Source organism: Procambarus clarkii, chromosome 11, assembly GCF_040958095.1.
Source record: "Procambarus clarkii isolate CNS0578487 chromosome 11, FALCON_Pclarkii_2.0, whole genome shotgun sequence".
NCBI classification, from domain to species: domain Eukaryota; kingdom Metazoa; phylum Arthropoda; class Malacostraca; order Decapoda; family Cambaridae; genus Procambarus; species Procambarus clarkii.
Window position 1 is genome coordinate 41,843,950 of NC_091160.1, and position 23,119 is coordinate 41,867,068.

Genomic DNA, 23,119 nt, shown 5'->3' on the forward strand with positions numbered 1-23,119 from the left:
TGCGTGTGTGTGTGTGACGCATTAGGGCACGTGTGTGTGACGCATGAGGGCACGTGTGTGTGACGCATGAGGGCACGTGTGTGTGACGCATGAGGGCACGTGTGTGTGACGCATGAGGGCACGTGTGTGTGACGCATGAGGGCACGTGTGTGTGACGCATGAGGGCACATGTGTGTGACGCATGAGGGCACGTGTGTGTGACGCATGAGGGTACGTGTGTGTGACGCATGAGGGCACGTGTGTGTGACGCATGAGGGCACGTGTGTGACGCATGAGGGCACGTGTGTGTGACGCATGAGGGCACGTGTGTGTGACGCATGAGGGCACGTGTGTGTGACGCATGAGGACACGTGTGTGTGACGCATGAGGGCACATGTGTGTGACGCATGAGGGCACGTGTGTGTGACGCATGAGGGCACGTGTGTGTGACGCATGAGGGCACGTGTGTGTGACGCATGAGGGCACGTGTGTGTGACGCATGAGGACACGTGTGTGTGACGCATGAGGGCACATGTGTGTGACGCATGAGGGCACGTGTGAGCAAGGAGGCCCACACCAACACCAACAACAAACTGGAACACGTGGTCAGGCTGCTACACAAACATAATTTACATACTTCAAGAGATATGCAAGATACCTCCCACAACAGGCTGATGCCCCACAGATAGAGGAGCAGGCGGTAGATGACGCGGTCACGCTATATAGACATGTCGCCCCACAACACCCCACAACACCCACACAACACCCACACAACACCCCACAACACCCCACAACACCACACAACTCCCCACAACTCCCCACAACACCCCACAACACCCCACAACTCCCCACAACACCCCACAACACCCCACAACGCCCCACAACACACCACAACACCCACACAACACCCACACAACACCCCACAACACCCCACAACACCACACAACTCCCCACAACTCCCCACAACACCCCACAACACCCCACAACACCCCACAACACCCACACAACACCCACACAACCAGTAACACCAACACAACACCAACCTGGGTTAAGTATTACATAGGTTAGACTCATAATATCAACATTAGATGCTATTTTGTTTTAGGAATATATAAATTCTGTGAGTTGATACACGACGTTTATACTGGCGTCCTGTTGACGGTCCTGTCAACAGAGAACCCCAGCGGAGGCAGCTCTTGATGTAGTCATTAATAAGATGACCAGAGAGTGGTTACTGTGTCCACTAGTAGCGTGTGTCTGTTGTGGTCAGAACATGCCCACCACACACACACCTAACATGCCCACCACACACACACCTAACATGCCCACCACACACACACACACCAAACCTCCCCACCACACACACACACACACACACCAAACCTCCCCACCACACACACACACACACCAAACCTCCCCACCACACACACACACACACCAAACCTCCCCACCACACACACACACACACCAAACCTCCCCACCACACACACACACACACACCAAACCTCCCCACCACACACACACACACACACACCAAACCTCCCCACCACACACACACACACACACCAAACCTCCCCACCACACACACACACACACACACCAAACCTCCCCACCACACACGCACACACACACACACCAAACCTCCCCACCACACACACACACCAAACCTCCCCACCACACACACACACACACACACACCAAACCTCCCCACCACACACACACACACACACCAAACCTCCCCACCACACACACACACACACACCAAACCTCCCCACCACACACACACACACACACACACACACACACACACCAAACCTCCCCACCACACACACACACACACACACACGCCAAACATAATGGTAACAGTGCTGGCAGTAACGTGACGACCATACCCACCAGGTGTGGGGTATTAACCAGGTGCCCACCCACCAGGTGTGGGGTATTAACCAGGTGCCCACCCACCAGGTGTGGGGTATTAACCAGGTGCCCACCCACCAGGTGTTAGGTATTAACCAGGTGCCCACCCACCAGGTGTGGGGTATTAACCAGGTGCCCACCCACCAGGTGTGGGGTATTAACCAGGTGCCCACCCACCAGGTGTGGGGTATTAACCAGGTGCCCAGCCACCAGGTGTGGGGTATTAACCAGGTGCCCACCCACCAGGTGTGGGGTATTAACCAGGTGCCCACCCACCAGGTGTGGGGTATTAACCAGGTGCCCACCCACCAGGTGTGGGGTATTAACCAGGTGCCCACCCACCAGGTGTGGGGTATTAACCAGGTGCCCACCCACCAGGTGTGGGGTATTAACCAGGTGCCCACCCACCAGGTGTGGGGTATTAACCAGGTGCCCACCCACCAGGTGTGGGGTATTAACCAGGTGCCCACCCACCAGGTGTGGGGTATTAACCAGGTGCCCACCCACCAGGTGTGGGGTATTAACCAGGTGCCCACCCACCAGGTGTGGGGTATTAACCAGGTGCCCACCCACCATACCCACCAGGTGTGGGGTATTAACCAGGTGCCCACCCACCAGGTGTGGGGTATTAACCAGGTGCCCACCCACCATACCCACCAGGTGTGGGGTATTAACCAGGTACCCACCCACCAGGTGTGGGGTATTAACCAGGTGCCCACCCACCAGGTGTGGGGTATTAACCAGGTGCCCACCCACCAGGTGTGGGGTATTAACCAGGTGCCCACCCACCAGGTGTGGGGTATTAACCTGGTGCCCACCCACCATACCCACCAGGTGTGGGGTATTAACCAGGTGCCCACCCACCAGGTGTGGGGTATCAACCAGGTGCCCACCCACCAGGTGTGGAGTATCAACCAGGTGCCCACCCACCAGGTGTGGGGTATTAACCACGTGCCCACCCACCATACCCACCAGGTGTGGGGTATTAACCTGGTGCCCACCCACCATACCCACCAGGTGTGGGGTATTAACCAGGTGCCCACCCACCAGGTGTGGGGTATCAACCAGGTGCCCACCCACCAGGTGTGGGGTATCAACCAGGTGCCCACCCACCAGGTGTGGGGTATCAACCAGGTGCCCACCCACCAGGTGTGGGGTATTAACCACGTGCCCACCCACCATACCCACCAGGTGTGGGGTATTAACCTGGTGCCCACCCACCATACCCACCAGGTGTGGGGTATTAACCAGGTGCCCACCCACCAGGTGTGGGGTATCAACCAGGTGCCCACCCACCAGGTGTGGGGTATTAACCAGGTGCCCACCCACCAGGTGTGGGGTATCAACCAGGTGCCCACCCACCAGGTGTGGGGTATTAACCACGTGCCCACCCACCATACCCAAGCCCCGTATACATAACAAGAATACATAAACACAGTCATAAACCACAGTCAACCAATATTATACATCATTCCCAAAGAATTAATACATATTGAGGACTTAGTCACGTCGCTCATATATTGCACACAATTTGGTAGAGTTATTTGTTGACAAATGTTGTTTATTTTGTGCCAGGAGTTGTATGTTGTTATCAGAGATGTTGACTGTTGCAGGAGTGTGAGGGGAACATGTTGACTGTTGCAGGAGTGTGAGGGGAACATGTTGACTGTTGCAGGAGTGTGAGGGGAACATGTTGACTGTTGCAGGAGTGTGAGGGGAACATGTTGACTGTTGCAGGAGTGTGAGGGGAACATGTTGACTGTTGCAGGAGTGTGAGGGAACATGTTGACTGTTGCAGGAGTGTGAGGGGACATGTTGACTGTTGCAGGAGTGTGAGGGGACATGTTGACTGTTGCAGGAGTGTGAGGGAACATGTTGACTGTTGCAGGAGTGTGAGGGGAACATGTTGACTGTTGCAGGAGTGTGAGGGAACATGTTGACTGTTGCAGGAGTGTGGTGGAACATGTTGACTGTTGCAGGAGTGTGAGGGAACATGTTGACTGTTGCAGGAGTGTGAGGGGGACATGGTGACTGTTGCAGGAGTGTGAGGGGAACATGGTGACTGTTGCAGGAGTGTGAGGGAACATGTTGACTGTTGCAGGAGTGTGAGGGGACATGTTGACTGTTGCAGGAGTGTGAGGGGAACATGGTGACTGTTGCAGGAGTGTGAGGGGACATGTTGACTGTTGCAGGAGTGTGAGGGGAACATGGTGACTGTTGCAGGAGTGTGAGGGGACATGTTGACTGTTGCAGGAGTGTGAGGGGAACATGGTGACTGTTGCAGGAGTGTGAGGGAACATGTTGACTGTTGCAGGAGTGTGAGGGGAACATGTTGACTGTTGCAGGAGTGTGAGGGAACATGTTGACTGTTGCAGGAGTGTGGTGGAACATGTTGACTGTTGCAGGAGTGTGAGGGAACATGTTGACTGTTGCAGGAGTGTGAGGGGGACATGGTGACTGTTGCAGGAGTGTGAGGGGAACATGGTGACTGTTGCAGGAGTGTGAGGGAACATGTTGACTGTTGCAGGAGTGTGAGGGGGATATGGTGACTGTTGCAGGAGTGTGAGGGGAACATGGTGACTGTTGCAGGAGTGTGAGGGGAACATGGTGACTGTTGCAGGAGTGTGAGGGAACATGTTGACTGTTGCAGGAGTGTGAGGGGACATGTTGACTGTTGCAGGAGTGTGAGGGGACATGTTGACTGTTGCAGGAGTGTGAGGGAACATGTTAACTGTTGCAGGAGTGTGGTGGAACATGTTGACTGTTGCAGGAGTGTGGTGGAACATGTTGACTGTTGCAGGAGTGTGGTGGAACATGTTGACTGTTGCAGGAGTGTGAGGGAACATGATGACTGTTGCAGGAGTGTGAGGGGAACATGGTGACTGTTGCAGGAGTGTGAGGGAACATGTTGACTGTTGCAGGAGTGTGAGGGGAACATGTTGACTGTTGCAGGAGTGTGAGGGGAACATGTTGACTGTTGCAGGAGTGTGAGGGGAACATGTTGACTGTTGCAGGAGTGTGAGGGGAACATGTTGACTGTTGCAGGAGTGTGAGGGGAACATGTTGACTGTTGCAGGAGTGTGAGGGGAACATGTTGACTGTTGCAGGAGTGTGAGGGGCACATGTTGACTGTTGCAGGAGTGTGAGGGAACATGGTGACTGTTGCAGGAGTGTGAGGGGAACATGTTGACTGTTGCAGGAGTGTGAGGGAACATGATGACTGTTGCAGGAGTGTGAGGGAACATGGTTACTGTTGCAGGAGTGTGGTGGAGCATGTTGACTGTTGCAGGAGTGTGGTGGAACATGTTGACTGTTGCAGGAGTGTGAGGGGAACATGTTGACTGTTGCAGGAGTGTGAGGGAACATGTTGACTGTTGCAGGAGTGTGAGGGGAACATGGTGACTGTTGCAGGAGTGTGAGGGGAACATGTTGACTGTTGCAGGAGTGTGAGGGAACATGTTGACTGTTGCAGGAGTGTGAGGGGAACATGGTGACTGTTGCAGGAGTGTGAGGGGACATGGTGACTGTTGCAGGAGTGTGAGGGGAACATGTTGACTGTTGCAGGAGTGTGAGGGAACATGATGACTGTTGCAGGAGTGTGGTGGAGCATGTTTACTGTTGCAGGAGTGTGGTGGAACATGTTGACTGTTGCAGGAGTGTGAGGGAACATGATGACTGTTGCAGGAGTGTGAGGGGAACATGTTGACTGTTGCAGGAGTGTGGTGGAGCATGTTGACTGTTGCAGGAGTGTGAGGGAACATGTTGACTGTTGCAGGAGTGTGAGGGAACATGGTGACTGTTGCAGGAGTGTGGTGGAGCATGTTGACTGTTGCAGGAGTGTGGTGGAACATGTTGACTGTTGCAGGAGTGTGAGGGAACATGGTGACTGTTGCAGGAGTGTGAGGGGACATGGTGACTGTTGCAGGAGTGTGAGGGAACATGGTGACTGTTGCAGGAGTGTGAGGGAACATGGTGACTGTTGCAGGAGTGTGAGGGAACATGGTGACTGTTGCAGGAGTGTGAGGGAACATGGTGACTGTTGCAGGAGTGTGAGGGAACATGGTGACTGTTGCAGGAGTGTGAGGGGAACATGTTGACTGTTGCAGGAGTGTGAGGGAACATGGTGACTGTTGCAGGAGTGTGAGGGGAACATGGTGACTGTTGCAGGAGTGTGAGGGAACATGGTGACTGTTGCAGGAGTGTGAGGGGAACATGTTGACTGTTGCAGGAGTGTGAGGGAACATGTTGACTGTTGCAGGAGTGTGAGGGAACATGTTGACTGTTGCAGGAGTGTGAGGGGAACATGTTGACTGTTGCAGGAGTGTGAGGGAACATGTTGACTGTTGCAGGAGTGTAAGGGGAACATGTTGACTGTTGCAGGAGTGTGAGGGAACATGTTGACTGTTGCAGGAGTGTGGTGGAACATGATGACTGTTGCAGGAGTGTGAGGGGAACATGTTGACTGTTGCAGGAGTGTGAGGGGAACATGTTGACTGTTGTAGGAGTGTGAGGGGAACATGATGACTGTTGCAGGAGTGTGAGGGGAACATGTTGACTGTTGCAGGAGTGTGAGGGGAACATGTCACGTTACAAGATGAGGGAAATAATCTAAAACTGGCGGTAAAGCTGGTGTAGCGACGACACCACCGTCAGCGAGGCTGGTGTAGCGACGACACCACCGTCAGCGAGGCTGGTGTAGCGACACCACCGTCAGCGAGGCTGGTGTAGCGACGACACCACCGTCAGCGAGGCTGGTGTAGCGACGACACCACCGTCAGCGAGGCTGGTGTAGCGACGACACCACCGTCAGCGAGGCTGGTGTAGCGACGACACCACCGTCAGCGAGGCTGGTGTAGCGACGACACCACCGTCAGCGAGGCTGGTGTAGCGACGACACCACCGTCAGCGAGGCTGGTGTAGCGACGACACCACCGTCAGCGAGGCTGGTGTAGCGACGACACCACCGTCAGCGAGGCTGGTGTAGCGACGACACCACCGTCAGCGTGGCTGGTGTAGCGACGACACCACCGTCAGCGAGGCTGGTGTAGCGACGACACCACCGTCAGCGAGGCTGGTGTAGCGACGACACCACCGTCAGCGTGGCTGGTGTAGCGACGACACCACCGTCAGCGTGGCTGGTGTAGCGACGACACCACCGTCAGCGTGGCTGGTGTAGCGACGACACCACCGTCAGCGAGGCTGGTGTAGCGACGACACCACCGTCAGCGTGGCTGGTGTAGCGACGACACCACCGTCAGCGAGGCTGGTGTAGCGACGACACCACCGTCAGCGAGGCTGGTGTAGCGACGACACCACCTGTCAGCGAGGCTGGTGTAGCGACGACACCACCGTCAGCGTGGCTGGTGTAGCGACGACACCACCGTCAGCGTGGCTGGTGTAGCGACGACACCACCGTCAGCGAGGCTGGTGTAGCGACACCACCGTCAGCGAGGCTGGTGTAGCGACGACACCACCGTCAGCGAGGCTGGTGTAGCGACGACACCACCGTCAGCGAGGCTGGTGTAGCGACACCACCGTCAGCGTGGCTGGTGTAGCGACGACACCACCGTCAGCGAGGCTGGTGTAGCGACGACACCACCGTCAGCGAGGCTGGTGTAGCGACGACACCACCGTCAGCGAGGCTGGTGTAGCGACACCACCGTCAGCGAGGCTGGTGTAGCGACGACACCACCGTCAGCGAGGCTGGTGTAGCGACGACACCACCGTCAGCGAGGCTGGTGTAGCGACGACACCACCGTCAGCGAGGCTGGTGTAGCGACGACACCACCGTCAGCGAGGCTGGTGTAGCGACACCACCGTCAGCGTGGCTGGTGTAGCGACGACACCACCGTCAGCGTGGCTGGTGTAGCGACACCACCGTCAGCGAGGCTGGTGTAGCGACGACACCACCGTCAGCGAGGCTGGTGTAGCGACACCACCGTCAGCGAGGCTGGTGTAGCGACGACACCACCGTCAGCGAGGCTGGTGTAGCGACGACACCACCGTCAGCGAGGCTGGTGTAGCGACGACACCACCGTCAGCGAGGCTGGTGTAGCGACACCACCGTCAGCGTGGCTGGTGTAGCGACGACACCACCGTCAGCGTGGCTGGTGTAGCGACACCACCGTCAGCGAGGCTGGTGTAGCGACGACACCACCGTCAGCGAGGCTGGTGTAGCGACACCACCGTCAGCGAGGCTGGTGTAGCGACGACACCACCGTCAGCGAGGCTGGTGTAGCGACGACACCACCGTCAGCGAGGCTGGTGTAGCGACACCACCGTCAGCGAGGCTGGTGTAGCGACGACACCACCGTCAGCGAGGCTGGTGTAGCGACACCACCGTCAGCGTGGCTGGTGTAGCGACACCACCGTCAGCGAGGCTGGTGTAGCGACGACACCACCGTCAGCGTGGCTGGTGTAGCGACGACACCACCGTCAGCGAGGCTGGTGTAGCGACACCACCGTCAGCGAGGCTGGTGTAGCGACGACACCACCGTCAGCGAGGCTGGTGTAGCGACGACACCACCGTCAGCGAGGCTGGTGTAGCGACGACACCACCGTCAGCGTGGCTGGTGTAGCGACGACACCACCGTCAGCGAGGCTGGTGTAGCGACGACACCACCGTCAGCGTGGCTGGTGTAGCGACACCACCGTCAGCGAGGCTGGTGTAGCGACGACACCACCGTCAGCGTGGCTGGTGTAGCGACGACACCACCGTCAGCGTGGCTGGTGTAGCGACACCACCGTCAGCGAGGCTGGTGTAGCGACGACACCACCGTCAGCGTGGCTGGTGTAGCGACGACACCACCGTCAGCGTGGCTGGTGTAGCGACGACACCACCGTCAGCGAGGCTGGTGTAGCGACGACACCACCGTCAGCGAGGCTGGTGTAGCGACGACACCACCGTCAGCGAGGCTGGTGTAGCGACACCACCGTCAGCGTGGCTGGTGTAGCGACGACACCACCGTCAGCGTGGCTGGTGTAGCGACACCACCGTCAGCGAGGCTGGTGTAGCGACGACACCACCGTCAGCGAGGCTGGTGTAGCGACACCACCGTCAGCGAGGCTGGTGTAGCGACGACACCACCGTCAGCGAGGCTGGTGTAGCGACGACACCACCGTCAGCGAGGCTGGTGTAGCGACACCACCGTCAGCGAGGCTGGTGTAGCGACGACACCACCGTCAGCGAGGCTGGTGTAGCGACACCACCGTCAGCGTGGCTGGTGTAGCGACACCACCGTCAGCGAGGCTGGTGTAGCGACGACACCACCGTCAGCGTGGCTGGTGTAGCGACGACACCACCGTCAGCGAGGCTGGTGTAGCGACACCACCGTCAGCGAGGCTGGTGTAGCGACGACACCACCGTCAGCGAGGCTGGTGTAGCGACGACACCACCGTCAGCGAGGCTGGTGTAGCGACGACACCACCGTCAGCGTGGCTGGTGTAGCGACGACACCACCGTCAGCGAGGCTGGTGTAGCGACGACACCACCGTCAGCGTGGCTGGTGTAGCGACACCACCGTCAGCGAGGCTGGTGTAGCGACGACACCACCGTCAGCGTGGCTGGTGTAGCGACGACACCACCGTCAGCGTGGCTGGTGTAGCGACACCACCGTCAGCGAGGCTGGTGTAGCGACGACACCACCGTCAGCGTGGCTGGTGTAGCGACGACACCACCGTCAGCGTGGCTGGTGTAGCGACGACACCACCGTCAGCGAGGCTGGTGTAGCGACGACACCACCGTCAGCGAGGCTGGTGTAGCGACACCACCGTCAGCGAGGCTGGTGTAGCGACGACACCACCGTCAGCGAGGCTGGTGTAGCGACGACACCACCGTCAGCGAGGCTGGTGTAGCGACGACACCACCGTCAGCGAGGCTGGTGTAGCGACGACACCACCGTCAGCGAGGCTGGTGTAGCGACGACACCACCGTCAGCGAGGCTGGTGTAGCGACGACACCACCGTCAGCGAGGCTGGTGTAGCGACGACACCACCGTCAGCGAGGCTGGTGTAGCGACGACACCACCGTCAGCGAGGCTGGTGTAGCGACGACACCACCGTCAGCGAGGCTGGTGTAGCGACGACACCACCGTCAGCGAGGCTGGTGTAGCGACGACACCACCGTCAGCGAGGCTGGTGTAGCGACGACACCACCGTCAGCGTGGCTGGTGTAGCGACGACACCACCGTCAGCGAGGCTGGTGTAGCGACGACACCACCGTCAGCGAGGCTGGTGTAGCGACATCAACGTCAGCGAGGCTGGTGTAGCGACGACACCACCGTCAGCGAGGCTGGTGTAGCGACGACACCACCGTCAGCGAGGCTGGTGTAGCGACACCACCGTCAGCGAGGCTGGTGTAGCGACGACACCACCGTCAGCGAGGCTGGTGTAGCGACACCAACGTCAGCGAGGCTGGTGTAGCGACACCACCGTCAGCGTGGCTGGTGTAGCGACGACACGTCCGTCAGCGAGGCTGGTGTAGCGACGACACCACCGTCAGCGTGGCTGGTGTAGCGACACCACCGTCAGCGTGGCTGGTGTAGCGACACCACCGTCAGCGAGGCTGGTGTAGCGACGACACCACCGTCAGCGTGGCTGGTGTAGCGACACCACCGTCAGCGAGGCTGGTGTAGCGACGACACCACCGTCAGGTCAGGAAGAACACTCTGCAGGTGTAGAGGCGCGTGTAGAGCGGCATGACGGGCGGTAGAGCCACAGGTGGCAGGAGAGAGGACACAGGTGCCACATATACACACGTGGTAGAGACGCGCCACATATACACATGTGGTACACAGGAGCGAACACTGACACAAGCGGCGCACACTGAGCCAGACGGCACACTAACATACACACTCCCAGACACACTGACACACGCACACACACCCCTCTCACCTTCCCTCCCGCACGCACACACACACACACACACACCACCTCTACACCTCTTGTTGTGACGCAGCACACCCGGCCGCCACACTCTCCCCCGCAACAACACACAACTAGTACACAACCCACATGTATATTTGTATATATTAGTAAATGTGCGATGTGTAGGGATGGTTGGGAGCGGCGGTGGTGGAGGAGGAGGGGAGCGGCGGGGGGAGGGGAGCGGCGAGGTGGTGGGGGAGGGGGAGGTGGTGGGGGAGGGGGAGGGGGAGGGGGAGGGGGAGGGGGAGGGGAGCGGCGGGGAGGGGGAGGGGCGGGGAGGGGAGGGGCGGGGTTGGGTGGGGGAGGGGGCGGGGCCGGGGAAGGGGTGGGAGGGGGAAGAAGGAAAGGCTGCCACCTAATTATTACTTCACTTAACTCTGCATCAACACCACCCGCCGCCGCCGTCACCTCCTGTATCCATCCTGTCCTGACACATGTGTCATGTGTCAACACCTTGGTCACCCGGGTGTTACACCTGTCATGGCGGCCAGGGGCACACCTGTCATGGCGGCCAGGGGCACACCTGGGGGCGGAGTCAGGCCTTGGGGAGTGGGGCCCATGTGGTGGGAGGAGACTAGACCCTTGTGGGAGGGGCCTAGACCCTTGTGGGAGGGGCCTAGACCCTGGTGGGAGGGGCCTAGACCCTGGTGGTAGGGGCCTAGACCCTGGTGGTAGGGGCCTAGACCCTGGTGGTAGGGGCCTAGACCCTGGTGGTAGGGGCCTAGACCCTGGTGGGAGGAGCCAGACCCTGGTGGGAGGGGCCTAGACCCTGGTGGGAGGAGCCAGACCCTGGTGGGAGGGGCCTAGACCCTGGTGGGAGGGGCCTAGACCCTGGTGGTAGGGGCCTAGACCCTGGTGGTAGGGGCCTAGACCCTGGTGGGAGGGGCCAGACCTTGGTGGGAGGGGCCTAGACCCTAGTGGGAGGGGCCTAGACCCTGGTGGGAGGGGCCTAGACCCTGGTGGGAGGGGCCTAGACCCTGGTGGGAGGGGCCTAGACCCTGGTGGGAGGGGCCTAGACCCTGGTGGGAGGAGCCAGACCCTGGTGGGAGGGGCCTAGACCCTGGTGGGAGGGGCCAGACCTTGGTGGGAGGGGCCTAGACCCTGGTGGGAGGGACCAGACCCTGGTGGGAGGGGCCTAGACCCTGGTGGGAGGGGGCCAGACCCTGGTGGGAGGGGCCAGTGGAACAGGTGGAGCATGGCCTGAGGCGGGAAGGGGTGCAGCGGGGAGAGGGGGGACTTGAGGGATAATGAAAGGGGGTGAGGCAGTTACCTGGTGAGGAGGAGCCCGTGAGAGATGGGGAGAGGTGATGGAGACGGAAGGGGGAGGGAGGGAGAGGTGAGGGAGGGAGAGGGAGGGGAGAGGGAGGGAGAAGCGAGGAGGAACTTCCTCGCCAGACAACTTCTCTCACATTAACATTTACAACAAAGATCAACTGGCAAACGAGAACTGGTGAGTTTTTACCTCCAGTCCCGTGGTGGGACGTGGCCCTCCAGTCCCGTGGTGGGACGGGGCCCACCAGTCCCGTGGTGGGACGTGGCCCACCAGTCCCGTGGTGGGACGTGGCCCACCAGTCCTGTGGTGGGACGTGGCCCTCCACATATATGGCCCTCTCAAGTGTGACTGCAACATGGGTAGACACACATGGCAGTGTTCACATATGACTGCTCCAAAGGGGTCATTTAAGCATGCACACGTGTAGAAACACATGTTACCTTGAGGTGATTCCGGGGCTTAGCGTCCCCGCGGCCCGGTCGTCGACCAGGCCTCCTGTGAAGAGCCTTGGAAAACACTACACAAAACGCCAGCCAGCTGGTGAAGGAGAGCCAACTAAGGCACCAGGAGGATAAACATTGTGTCAGCAAGGCGAACAGTCCGCCAGCTATCATTACTTACACCCTCCACCACAACACCAACTTACTACCTCCCGCCCCTCACTCTCCACCCATCACTCACTCTCCCACACTTCCTTCCCCCACCCATCCATTCACTCTCTTCCCTTACCCACCACCTGCGCTACACCCCCCCCCCTTTCCCTTCCCGTCACACCTGTACCACAACCCCACACCTGTGTACACCCCTACACCTTCCCTGACAACACTACCCTACACCTTCCCTGACAACACTACCCTACACCTCTACACACACACACATTATTTCCCCTTCATGTAAACAATTATCACACAACGTTTATAGGGTGTTTCCGTTGGCCGCACAATGGGGACTCGCAGTAATTGTTCCCATACCGAAGCCCGACCACCCTGGCAATTACAGGCCTATCAGTCTTGTCATGCACTTGCAAGATGTTTGAAAGGATACCTTACCTTGAGGTATTTTCGGGGCTTAGCGTCCCTCCGGCCCGGTCATCAACCAGGCCTCCTGGTTACTGGACTAGTCAACCAGGCTGTTGGACGCCTGGAGACTTATGTTGTGTATAAGTCACAGCCTCGTTGATCAGGTATCCTTTGGAGGTGTTTATCAAGTTCTCTCTTGAACACTGTGAGGGGTCGGCCAGTTATGTCCCTTATGTGTAGTGGAAGCGTGTTGAACAGTCTCGGACCTCTGATGTTGATAGTTCTCTCTTGAACACTGTGATGGGTCGGCCAGTTATGTCCCTTATGTGTAGTGGAAGCGTGTTGAACAGTCTCGGGCCTCTCATGTTGATAGTTCTCTCTTGAACACTGTGAGGGGTCGGCCAGTTATGTGTAGTGGAAGCGTGTTGAACAGTCTCGGGCCTCTGATGTTGATAGTTCTCTCTTGAACACTGTGAGGGGTCGGCCAGTTATGTGTAGTGGAAGCGTGTTGAACAGTCTCGGGCCTCTGATGTTGATAGTTCTCTCTTGAACACTGTGAGGGGTCGGCCAGTTATGACCCTTATGTGTAGTGGAAGCGTGTTGAACAGTCTCGGGCCTCTGATGTTGATAGTTCTCTCTTGAACACTGTGAGGGGTCGGCCAGTTATGTCCCTTATGTGTAGTGGAAGCGTGTTGAACAGTCTCGGGCCTCTGATGTTGATAGTTCTCTCTTGAACACTGTGAGAGGTCGGCCAGTTATGTGTAGTGGAAGCGTGTTGAACAGTCTCGGGCCTCTGATGTTGATAGTTCTCTCTTGAACACTGTGAGGGGTCGGCCAGTTATGACCCTTATGTGTAGTGGAAGCGTGTTGAACAGTCTCGGGCCTCTGATGTTGATAGTTCTCTCTTGAACACTGTGAGGGGTCGGCCAGTTATGTCCCTTATGTGTAGTGGAAGCGTGTTGAACAGTCTCGGGCCTCTGATGTTGATAGAGTTCTCTCTCAGAGTACCTGTTGCACCTCTGCTTTTCAACGGGGGTATTCTGCACATCCTGCCATGTCTTCTGGTCTCATGTGATGTTATTTCTGTGTGCAGGTTTGGGACCAGCCCCTCTAATATTTTTCACGTGTAAATTATTATGTATCTCTCCCGCCTGCGCTCAAGACAATACAGATTTAGGCATTTTAGTCGGTCCTAATAGTTTAGATGTTTTACTGAGTGGATTCTAGCAGTAAAGGATCTCTGCACGCTCTCCAGGTCAGCATCATCCTAAACCGACTGTTGCACAACATAGGCAGGTTAGGGGAGGGGGTCAATGGATTTGTTAAAGGACGGAGCCTTACCTTGAGGTTACCTTGAGGTGCTTCCGGGGCTTAGCGTCCCCGCGGCCCGGTCGTCGACCAGGCCTCCTGGTTGCCGGACTGATCAACCAGGCTGTTGGACGCGGCTGCTCGCAGCCTGACGTACGAGTCACAGCCTGGTTGATCAGGTATCCTTTGGAGGTGCTTATCCTGTTCTCTCTTGAACACTGTGAGGGGTCGGCCAGTTATGCCCCTTATGTGTAGTGGAAGCGTGTTGAACAGTCTCGGGCCTCTGATGTTGATAGAGTTCTCTCTCAGAGTACCAGTTGCACCTCTGTTTTTCAACGGGGGTATTCTGCACATCCTGCCATGTCTTCTGGTCTCATGTGATGATATACACGGCTAGGTACTCTGTATCTGTTGACATCAAAGGAGCCTTCGACAAAGCACAGGGGATTGCGATCATGGACGAGCTTGCATGCATGGGTGTCAAGGGAAGACTCATGAAATGGGTTGAAGACTACCTCACAGGAAGGAAAGTCAAGGATTGCTTCAATGGAGCAGTCTCAAGAACAATGAATATGGAACTCGGGACCCCCAAAGGCGGAGTCTTAAGCCCTACACTATTCAATGTACTTATGAACGCCATTGCAAATATTGATTTTCCGGAAGGAACACAACAAGTGGGATATGCAGATGATGTCCTAATACAAGCTCCCACCTTGGGAAAAATTGAACAGTCCATTGAACTCTTCGGAAGGAAATGTATTGAGCTCGGTTTCACTCTCTCCACAAACAAGACGAAGGCATACTCCCATCACAAGCGGAGAGCAAATGAAGAACTGCAAATTAATGGTGTAACACTTGAATGGGTTGACCACTATCGGTACCTTGGCGTCACTGTCGGCTCTAACAAGGGGGAAGAAAGAGGAACTCAATCAACTCATAGGAACACGCAAAAGTCGACTCAAGGTACTGAAAGCTATGACCTGGAATGGACATGGAGCCTCTATTGCCGTGCTTAAAATGATGTACACAGCCTATGTGCGCTCCGTCATAGACTATGCCGCACCAGTTCTGTGCACCTATTCCCAAAGTGATATGAAAGAACTTGAAAACATACAAAATGAAGCCATGACAATCATTCTTGGAGTTCCAAGAACTACCAAAACGTCTAATCTACGAGAGGAGGAGTTGTCCCTTCCCAGTGTTAAAAGCAGAATTAAGGAGCTGAATGCTAAGCTTGCAATTAGGATAGCCAGAGATCCCCATTACAATGATATTGCCAAGAAAAAACTGAGCTCTGTGCTACTTTCAGGTGGAAATAGGAGAAGCAAAAATGGCATCACAGAGCAGTCTGCTACCTCGAAGAGCTTCACCTGCTTGAGCAAGCCCGTGAGCTCCTGCCTGTAGAGAGGTTACCTCCCTGGGAGGATGACTCATGCAAGATCATCATCAATGAAATGGCAATGAAAAAATCCAACATGATACCACAAGAAATGAGGCACAAGTATCTCGAGGAAATTTATAAAGAAGCCGGAGATGAACTAGATCAAATCTACACTGACGGGTCATCTAATCCAATCAATGGCAGGGCTGGTGCAGCATACACGGTAATCAAGGATAATACTTTCCAACGCACAAATGAAGAAAAAGCGCGTATTGAGAACTATGCCTCTTCAACGCAAGCAGAGCTAACTGCCATTGTTATGGCGTTAAGGTTTCTTGAACGGAACACTAATGGTGCAGTGATTTGCACCGATTCAAAAGCAGCACTGCAAAGCCTAAGTAAAAATCGGGCAGAAAATCTTGCAATAGTCGCTGAAATTAAGAGAGCTGTGAGAGTACTTACCAATCAGGGAAGAGTCATCAAGTTTCTGTGGATCCCCTCCCATGTTGGATCCTTGGAATATGTGGGAATGAACGAGCAGATGTGCTGGCTGCTGAAGGCGCTGAAGGAGACCATATTGAATACTTCATACCCAAGACTCTACTACAAATTAGAGGTATTGTCAGGCAACATCACCGTGACAAGGTAACTGAGGAAAGGAGGATAGAAGCACAAACCAGTGAATCTGTACGATGGTACAACATGGTTGCAGCTGGCAATCCCAATCATTATGGCCGAAGAGGAGGAGGACGAGGGAGAGAATCAGTAATAGCGAGAATCCGTCTTGGATACAAATATCCATGGAGATTCGGAACGGAAACAACAGTTGATTAGCAAAGTTGCAGAATCTGTGGTGAGTGATGGACACCGCCTTGACCACTATCTACAGTGAATGTGAACACTCTGAGAGACATTAGAAATATGTGTAGAATAATAAACCCCACATTGTTTGAGTTAGGAAAACACTATTTGTCAAATATAGATACTGTTCTTAAAAGATTACCGCATTTTGCACCCGCAAGATAACGTAAGATTTTAAGGGTTGACAAATGTTAATCTTCTTGTTTGAGGACTGTTCACTTGAGACAGTTAAGCAAGTCCCAGCTGTGTCTGGGTACAAGTGACAGGATGAACAACCCAGCGGGTTTTCTTCCTATTGGGGAGTGTTGTACATGCTGCTATGGTGGTGCCGCTCCAAGCAACAGCCTGGTGGACCAAACGCGCACAAGTCAAGCCTGGCCTCGGGCCGGGCTTGGGCAGTAGAACAACTCCCAGAACCCCATCAACCAGGTATATGTGGGCCTGCGGGCCGCTCCAAGCAACAGCCTGGTGGACCAAACTCTCACAAGTCAAGCCTGGCCTCGGGCTGGGCTTGGGCAGTAGAACAACTCCCAGAAACCCATCAACTAGGTGAGTACACTCGCAGGATGAGTACACACACCCAATAAACTCGCCCCTCGGGGTATTTTTTTTTTTTTTAACTTCTTGACAATTTTGTTCCATAGCCTATACTCCCACAGTCTACCCAATACTTACAATTACGTTAGGGCACGCATGCGCACACGCACGGGCACTCACGGACGCGGGCACTCACGCGCACACACAGGTGTAACAGGAACAAGGGGACACAGGTGGAAACTGAGTACCCACATGAGCCACAGGGACGTTGAAAAGAACTTTTTCAGTGTCAAGAGTAGTTAACAAATGGAATGAACTAGGCAGTGATGTGGTGGTTATCTTGAGATTATTTCGGGGCTTTAGTGTCCCCGCGGCCCGGTCCTCGACCAGGCCTCCACCCCCAGGAAGCAGCCCGTGACAGCTGACTAACACCCAGGTACCTATTTTACTGCTAGGTAACAGGGGCATAGGGTGAAAGAAACTCTGCCCATTGTTTCTCGTCGGCGCCTGTGATTGAACCCAGGACCACAGGATCACAAGTCCCAGTGTGCTGTCCACTCGGCCACCGGCTCCCTTGCCTCCCTTGCCGGAGTCAGTCTCCCGTGGAGGCTGACTCCATTACACAGTTTCATAGTGTAGATATGATAGAGTCCAGTAGGCTCAGGAACCTGTACACCATGTTGATTGACAGGTTGAGAGGCGGGACCAAAGATGCCAGAGCTCAACCCCCACAATCAGAACTAGGGGAGTACACACACACACACACACACACACACACACGCACACCACACACGCACGCACACACACACACACACACACACACACACACACACACACACACACACACACACACACACACACGTGGTGAGGGCTGTGATGGAGACCTCCCAGACAACCACATCATACGAGGCAAGACTATGACATAACGCACAGAGAGTGCATTATTATGGTGCCAGGTGTGGCAGAGACAGCCGGCAGGGCACTACCACACCTGCTGGTGATGGGGGACTACAATCATCACCAAACTGACTAGGAAACAGTGAACCCCAGAAGCGGAGACATGGAGAGCTTAGCGTGTAGAAGTGATAGACGGGAATGTCTTCGAGGCAAATGTGAGGGAGACAACATGAAGGGACACACTGAAGGACAAGCCCGCCACACACCAGCAACGGTGTCCAACACATATAGACACCACACACACTATACATACATGTATACACACGGACAAGGAACAAGTACAAAGAAGTTAGGAGAGTGTCAGAATAGCATCAGGAGAGTGACAGACCTCCACCAAGTACTCAAATGTCTATACACTGTGGTCACTCATTCCTATGGGGGCTTCAACTTTGACTTCTGACTCATTTATTTCTGACTCATTCAGGGTGAATATCAGGTCGAGTCCCGCTGGTTCATCATTGCCTCTCACTCATTGTGGGTTCCTTGACGTGTTGGCTCAGAAAGTTCCTTGTTGCCACTTCCAAGAGTTTAGCTCGCCACGTATCTGCACCACCATGTGGGTCCCCATTCTCCCAGTCTATCTTTCCAGGGATGAAATCACCCATGATTAAGAGTCTGGAGCCATTCCTGCAGGCAACTGAACCTGCTTTATCTATTATATTAATGGTTGCCATGTTGTTTCTGTCGACCTCCTGTCTGAGTCTTCTGTCATTTAAGGGAGGGTTGTAAATGGCTGCCACTATTATCTTAGGTCCACCCATTGTTATAGTTCCTGTTATGTAGTCCCTGAACCCGTCACAGCCCGGAATTTCCATCTCTCAAAACTCCAGTCCTTCCTTATTAGGGGGGTGTGGGGGGGGGGGGAGCAGGGCACAGGTGTAGGAGGAGGTGGTGGGGGTGTGTCGGGGAGGAGGAGAGCACAGGTGTGGGGGAGGAGGTGGGGAGGAAATGGGGGTGTGGGAGGAAGGAGGTGGGGTGTTGGGGAGAAGCAGGTGGGGAGGTGGGGGGGGGGGGGCAGAGATGCAGGGTGTGGGGGGAGGGGGGAGGCGCCCACTACCCGACCTTGAGCACTTCACAAACCGGTCTAACATTCCAGCCCAAGTGCCCATGCCCAGGTGCCCCATGCCCAAGTGTCCATTCCCAGGTGCCCCATGCCCAGGTGCCCCATGCCCAGGTGCCCCATGCCCAGATGTCCATGCCCAGGTGCCCCATGCCCAGGTGCCCCATGCCCAGGTGCCCCCATGCCCAGGTGCCCCATGCCCAGGTGCCCCCATGCCCAGGTGCCCCCATGCCCAGGTGCCCCCATGCCCAGGTGCCCCCATGCCCAGGTGCCCCCATGCCCAGGTGCCCCATGCCCAGGTGCCCCATGCCCAGGTGCCCCATGCCCAGGTGCCCCATGCCCAGGTGCCCCCATGCCCAGGTGCCCCCATGCCCAGGTGCCCCCATGCCCAGGTGCCCCCATGCCCAGGTGCCCCCATGCCCAGGTGCCCCCATGCCCAGGTGCCCCTCCCACACCACTCCACACGGGTTGACTTTTGCGTCTTGCAAGACCTGCCATCACCTCTCCCCCCCCCCCCTGCCTTCCTTCTCTCACCCCTCACACGTCCGCTGCCTTCCTTCTCTCACCCCTCACACGTCCGCTGCCTTCCTTCTCTCACCCCTCACACGTCCGCCGCCTTCCTTCTCTCACCCCTCACACGTCCGCCGCCTTCCTTCTCTCACCCCTCACACGTCCGCTGCCTTCCTTCTCTCACCCCTCACACGTCCGCTGCCTTCCTTCTCTCACCACAGGACAACCACAAGGTGGTCCACCACACCCTGGTGGACCACCAACATGGTGGACCACCAGGGTGTAGTGGACCACCAGGGTGTGGTGGACCACCAACATGGTGGACCACCAGGGTGTGGTGGACCACCAACATGGTGGACCACCAGGGTGTGGTGGACCACCAACATGGTGGACCACCAGGGTGTGGTGGACCACCAACATGGTGGACCACCAGGGTGTGGTGGACCACCAACATGGTGGACCACCAGGGTGTGGTGGACCACCAACATGGTGGACCACCAGGGTGTGGTGGACCACCAACATGGTGGACCACCAGGGTGTGGTGGACCACCAACATGGTGGACCACCAGGGTGTAGTGGACCACCAACAAGGTGGTCCACCAGGGTGTAGTGGACCACCAGGGTGTAGTGGACCACCAACATGGTGGACCACCAGGGTGTAGTGGACCACCAACATGGTGGACCACCAGGGTGTAGTGGACCACCAACATGGTGGACCACCAGGGTGTAGTGGACCACCAACATGGTGGACCACCAGGGTGTGGTGGACCACCAACATGGTGGACCACCAGGGTGTAGTGGACCACCAACATGGTGGACCACCAGGGTGTAGTGGACCACCAACATGGCCGCTGTTTACTAGGGTGACGGTAAGTTGTGTTGACAAACACTGTCTTGACCCGTCCAATCATTGTGACGTCACGGGTGCCATTTAGGGTGAAGCACCTGACACACAAAATGTAAATGTCGCCCTTTTGCCCCCCAGACCATCCCCAATATTTGTCTTGCGATCAATTTCCTTGTTTTTACAAATATTCCAACTTGCAACTACTGGCCGGCCCAACCTGTTCCGTATGTGTTAGACCCCACCTTCCCGGGTGAACACATCCCGCGGTGTTGGGCCCAACCTGTTCCGTATGTGTTAGACACCACCTTCCCGGGTGAACACATCCCGCGGTGTTGGGCCCAACCTGTTCCGTATGTGTTAGACACCACCTTCCCGGGTGAACACATCCCGCGGTGTTGGGCCCAACCTGTTCCGTATGTGTTAGACACCACCTTCCCGGGTGAACACATCCCGCGGTGTTGGGCCCAACCTGTTCCGTATGTGTTAGACACCACCTTCCCGGGTGAACACATCCCGCGGTGTTGGGCCCAACCTGTTCCGTATGTGTTAGACCCCACCTTCCCGGGTGAACACAGCCCGCGGTGTTGGGCCCAACCTGTTCCGTATGTGTTAGACCCCACCTTCCCGGGTGAACACATCCCGCGGTGTTGGGCCCAACCTGTTCCGTATGTGTTAGACCCCACCTTCCCGGGTGAACACAGCCCGCGGTGTTGGGCCCAACCTGTTCCGTATGTGTTAGACCCCACCTTCCCGGGTGAACACATCCCGCGGTGTTGGGCCCAACCTGTTCCGTATGTGTTAGACCCCACCTTCCCGGGTGAACACATCCCGCGGTGTTCTTATTGTGGGGTGTTCAACATGGGGTGTGTCCACTCACAGGATGAGTGGCGCTGCCCAATACTGTCACTATGGCGGTGTGTCCACTCACAGGATGAGTGACGCTGCCCAATACTGTCACTATGGCGGTGTGTCCACTCACAGGATGAGTGGCGCTGCCCAATACTGTCACTATGGCGGCGTGTCCACTCACAGGATGAGTGGCGCTGCCCAATACTGTCACTATGGCGGTGTGTCCACTCACAGGATGAGTGGCGCTGCCCAATACTGTCACTATGGCGGTGTGTCCACTCACAGGATGAGTGGCGCTGCCCAATACTGTCACTATGGCGGTGTGTCCACTCACAGGATGAGTGGTGCTGCCCAATACTGTCACTATGGCGGTGTGTCCACTCACAGGATGAGTGACGCTGCCCAATACTGTCACTATGGCGGTGTGTCCACTCACAGGATGAGTGACGCTGCCCAATACTGTCACTATGGCGGGGTGTCCACTCACAGGATGAGTGACGCTGCCCAATACTGTCACTATGGCGGTGTGTCCACTCACAGGATGAGTGACGCTGCCCAATACTGTCACTATGGCGGTGTGTCCACTCACAGGATGAGTGACGCTGCCCAATACTGTCACTATGGTGGTGTGTCCACTCACAGGATGAGTGGCGCTGCCCAATACTGTCACTATGGCGGTGTGTCCACTCACAGGATGAGTGACGCTGCCCAATACTGTCACTATGGCGGTGTCCACTCACAGGATGAGTGGCGCTGCCCAATACTGTCACTATGGCGGTGTGTCCACTCACAGGATGAGTGGCGCTGCCCAATACTGTCACTATGGCGGTGTGTCCACTCACAGGATGAGTGACGCTGCCCAATACTGTCACTATGGCGGTGTGTCCACTCACAGGATGAGTGACGCTGCCCAATACTGTCACTATGGCGGTGTGTCCACTCACAGGATGAGTGGCGCTGCCCAATACTGTCACTATGGCGGTGTGTCCACTCACAGGATGAGTGGCGCTGCCCAATACTGTCACTATGGCGGTGTGTCCACTCACAGGATGAGTGACGCTGCCCAATACTGTCACTATGGCGGTGTGTCCACTCACAGGATGAGTGACGCTGCCCAATACTGTCACTATGGCGGTGTGTCCACTCACAGGATGAGTGACGCTGCCCAATACTGTCACTATGGCGGTGTGTCCACTCACAGGATGAGTGACGCTGCCCAATACTGTCACTATGGCGGTGTGTCCACTCACAGGATGAGTGACGCTGCCCAATACTGTCACTATGGCGGTGTGTCCACTCACAGGATGAGTGACGCTGCCCAATACTGTCACTATGGCGGTGTGTCCACTCACAGGATGAGTGACGCTGCCCAATACTGTCACTATGGCGGTGTGTCCACTCACAGGATGAGTGACGCTGCCCAATACTGTCACTATGGCGGTGTGTCCACTCACAGGATGAGTGACGCTGCCCAATACTGTCACTATGGCGGTGTGTCCACTCACAGGATGAGTGACGCTGCCCAATACTGTCACTATGGTGGTGTGTCCACTCACAGGATGAGTGGCGCTGCCCAATACTGTCACTATGGCGGTGTGTCCACTCACAGGATGAGTGACGCTGCCCAATACTGTCACTATGGCGGTGTCCACTCACAGGATGAGTGGCGCTGCCCAATACTGTCACTATGGCGGTG

The 23,119-nt window shown here is 56.3% G+C and overlaps 1 protein-coding gene across 23 annotated transcripts in view; it reads right to left on the minus strand.

The window, feature by feature from the left end:
* The window catches only part of LOC123758463 (retinoic acid receptor RXR-alpha-B), a 298,618-nt gene that overhangs the window by 112,843 nt on the left and 162,656 nt on the right, over window positions 1-23,119 (minus strand). For 10 of the 23 annotated variants that reach the window (XM_069322701.1, XM_069322696.1, XM_069322700.1 and 7 more), the window contains exon 1: window positions 10,653-10,770. The exons of 2 other annotated variants lie outside the window; for them this stretch is intronic. Coding sequence is in view for 8 of the 21 variants with exons in the window: in XM_045742896.2 (XP_045598852.1) it covers window positions 10,653-10,680 (28 nt within the window). In the remaining 13 variants the exon portion in view is untranslated. Of the gene's footprint in view, window positions 1-10,652; window positions 10,771-23,119 lie in introns of those variants that run through there. 11 more of the 23 variants (XM_045742915.2, XM_045742898.2, XM_045742917.2 and 8 more) reach the window with 10 other exon arrangements.